The 3398-nt window shown below is 70.7% G+C and overlaps 1 protein-coding gene across 1 annotated transcript in view; it reads right to left on the bottom strand.

Moving 5' to 3' along the window:
* Positions 1 to 3398, bottom strand: part of PTPRS (protein tyrosine phosphatase, receptor type, S) — a 91042-nt gene that overhangs the window by 4461 nt on the left and 83183 nt on the right. Inside the window, exons 23-29 of the mRNA XM_012729411.1 lie at positions 3180 to 3277; positions 2979 to 3102; positions 2368 to 2543; positions 2169 to 2288; positions 1325 to 1479; positions 931 to 1216; positions 197 to 790 (exon numbers count right to left, since the gene is read on the bottom strand). Coding sequence (XP_012584865.1) covers positions 197 to 790; positions 931 to 1216; positions 1325 to 1479; positions 2169 to 2288; positions 2368 to 2543; positions 2979 to 3102; positions 3180 to 3277 — 1553 coding nt within the window. The remainder of the gene's footprint in view (positions 1 to 196; positions 791 to 930; positions 1217 to 1324; positions 1480 to 2168; positions 2289 to 2367; positions 2544 to 2978; positions 3103 to 3179; positions 3278 to 3398) is intronic.

Below are 3398 nucleotides of genomic sequence, written 5' to 3'. Positions count from 1 at the left end.
GGGCGGCACTCCACGGCAGCCGCACCCGCCACGCCCCTGCCCCTCGGGCACTGCCATCTGGCGCACCCCACGCCGCCTGACTCAGCCCCCCGAAATCTCTCTCGCCTTCCACACGGCGACACCATCCGCCACAAGCTACACTGGGACCGAGAAAGCTGCAGGACTGTGTCCGACCTTCCTGCCTCCCCTCCCCCGCCCTCAGGGCCCCGCTCGGGCCCTGGGCCTCCGCCTGGACCCTCCCCTCGGGCAGCAGCGGGCGCCCGCGGCGGGCAGTGTTTCCTGCCGCGGGCTGTTCCGTGCACTGCAGGGTGCTGAGCAGCAGCCCGCCCCCACTTACTGGAGGCCAGCACTGCCCCACTTCTAGACCCGCCCAGTCTCGGGGGGCAGGAGAAACGCCCCGATGAAGAAACACCGACGCAGGGGACGGCGGAAACGCCCGTCGGGGCCGCCGGCTAAACGCACATCCGGAGACCGTCGCTTCCGGAGCCTGCCCGGAGCTGGCCTCGCCTGTCCTGCAGTTGCCCGACTGCAAAAGCCCCTTGTGGGCAGGGCGGGGCCCCCCCAGCATCACTGGGCAAAGGCCAGAGCCCCACCGCGGCCGCTGCGAGTACCTGTAGCCGTCAATGAAGCTGGCGTTGATGTAGTCAGAGCCCTCCACGCCCCGGATGGGCTGCAGGCAGACCCGCGTGCTCTCGTAGGGCATGATGTTCACCAAGCGGTTCTTGAACTTGTTGCAAGGCAGGTTGGCACTGATGAAGCGGGACGTGTGGGCTTTGGAGTTGGCCAGCCGCTGCGGGCACAGGAGGGGGGTCGGCCTCAGGAGCGCCCTGCGGGGTGGCGGGGCCCCGCTCCGGCGCCACGGTGGCCTGGGTCGGGGGCACGACCCGGAGCCCGCCCGCTCGCCCGGCCCACAGGCGCTGGCACGCCCACCTTGAACTCCAGCTCCATGCCGGTGACGTGCTCGCCGGGTTCCACCTGCGCCAGCTTCTGGATGTAGGCGTAGAGGCTGCGGGCCGGCACCTCGGTGTTGCCGCAGCCCACGGCCTCCAGCAGGGCCTCGTGGATGAAGCTGTACTGGTCCTCGGTCTGCACCATGTAGTTGCGCTGCGACCGCATGAGCGTCACGTGGCCGTACACGTCCACGGTCTTCTCCGGCTTGATGCGCTCGAGCATGGCGTCGATGACGATGAAGCAGCCCGTGCGGCCCACGCCAGCGCTGCGGGGACAGGCGCGCTGTGGGGGCCCTGGGGTGCGGCGGGCGCCTCGCAGGGTGGGGAGTGGGGGAGCGGCGAGGGCGGGGCGGGGCGGCGGGCGGGGCCGGTACCTGCAGTGGACCACGATGGGGCCTGCATCTGGGGGGTTGCAGGTCTTGACTCTCCGCAGGAAAGCCAGGAACGGCGTTGGGTACTCGGGCACCCCATGGTCCGGCCAAGCCGTGAACTGAAACTGGCGGACTTCGCGCTTCTCACTGGAGCCGTTCTGGGGGTCACGGGGACAGGGGACAGAGCCTGTCACGGCAGCCTCCAGACCGCCGTGCTCCTGGACCGCCCCGCTGGGATGGCCAGCTGCCCTCTGGGCATGGGGGGGTCTCCACGTGGGGGTTTCAGGCCCCAGCACTGCCCTGACTTTCTCGCTAAGCTTCTCTCCATCTCGGCTGACGGCGCGCCAACCCCCAGCATCTCTGGCAAAGTCAGGACTCCCCCGACTTCCCTCCCCACCCACCCGCACCCAGCCAGGCTGGCAGCTGGCCTTCAGCGCCTGTCCCGGCCGCCAATTCTCGCCCCCCAGCGCCCCCCGGCCTGCTCCCCCTGCAGACGCCACAGTGGGCACCTGACCCAGGTCCTTCCTCTCCCCCGAGGCCCCTCTCCGTCGGCTTCCAGGCAGAGACCCTGCTGGGAAACCAACACAGGCCCGCGGGGGCCCAACCCAGAGGCCGAGGGGGCAGGAAAGACTGGGAGCAGCGCTCCCAGGGCATCGTCACGCAGGGCCGGGACCTGCTGGCTTCCTCCTGCAGAGCCTCGGCTTCCCTGCCCGCTGGGCGTGCGGCACCAGGACGCGGTCGGCCTGGCCCAGCGGGCCTGTCTCGATCCCGTGGGGAGCTCCTGGCGGACGCGGGACCCTCTGTCTTCCTCCCCCTCCCAGACCCCTCTCCCTGGCCCGGGCCCCACCTTGTGCAGAGAGAACGTCCGCACACAGAACGTGGCCAGCTCGATGGTGTCCAGCAACGTGACCTGGATGAAGCCGTAGGTCTCCGCGCCCCTGCTGGGCCAGTACTGGTCACACTTGATCTGTCGCGGCGAGAGAAGGGAGGTGAGCGCCGGCGGGCGCGGCGGCCGCGGCGGGGCCGGCGGGCAGGGCGGGCCTCACCCGTGACTTCTCCTCCAGCCGCGTCATCATGACGATGGTGGCAGAACGCTGCTCCCACACCATCCGCCAGAAGTCGCCGAAGGTCTCGGGCAGCGGGCCCTGCGTGGCGATGTAGGCGTTCTGCCGGCGGTAGCCGTCCACGTAGTTGGCGTTGATGTAGTCGCTGCCCACGATGCCTGAGGCGGGGTGAGAGGTGGCGTCGGGGGGGCCCGGCCGCTGATGGGTCCGCCCGGGCCCGAGCTGTGGGCTGGCGGCGCGCGGGTTCTCGGCCTCGGCGTTACTGCCACGTGGGGTCGGAGCCACGGCGGGCGCTGGCCACCCTGGGTCTCCGCCCTCCAGGCCTCCCCAAGAGGCTGTGACAACCGAGAGTGCCTGGCAGTCCCAAAATGCGCCCGGGGGTGGGGGTGCCCTGAGAACCACTGGCGGAGCAGGACACGGGGAGCGGGGTCCGGCCAGCTGGGTGTGCCTCTGGGCTTTCCCAGGGTCTCGGCTCGGCCCGGCCTGCGACTAGACCTGGGCTTGGGTTTCCCGCCCCGCCCCCGGCTCGTCCGGCTGCGAGGCACGGTGGCGCCCGAGGGAGGGCGGAAGGGCGGGGTGCCGGCCCGCGTTACCCTCGATGGGCTGCAGGATGACCCGGGAGTGGTCGTAGGCGATGACGTTGGCGTAGCGGTTTTTGGGCTTGTTCACTTCCAGGTTGGAGTGTTCCCACGTGAACTGCTGGCCGGGGTCGATGGACTGCGGGAAAGCAGACGTCAGAGGCGTCGTGCCAGGGTGGGCGACAGGGCCCGGCGGCCGGGGCGGGGCCAGCTCACCTCGTACTCCTGGGACAGCTTGAGGCTGTCGTTGGCCTTGAGGCGCTCGGTGTGCTCTGCCATGTCGGAGATGGGGATGGGCGGGTGGCTGAGCATGCCTGCGGGGAGAGCAGACCCACGCGGGGCGGGCCGGTCACTCGGGGCCGGCGGCCGGCGCGGTGGGGTGCTCTACAGTGTGAGTCTGCAATGGACGAGCTGCGTTAGAAGGGGGTGGCGGGG

The sequence above is a fragment of the Condylura cristata genome, unplaced genomic scaffold (genome assembly GCF_000260355.1).
Source record: "Condylura cristata isolate star-nosed mole 26May11 unplaced genomic scaffold, ConCri1.0 scaffold00025, whole genome shotgun sequence".
Lineage (NCBI taxonomy): Eukaryota > Metazoa > Chordata > Mammalia > Eulipotyphla > Talpidae > Condylura > Condylura cristata.
This window is presented reverse-complemented; position numbering and strand designations above follow the sequence as displayed.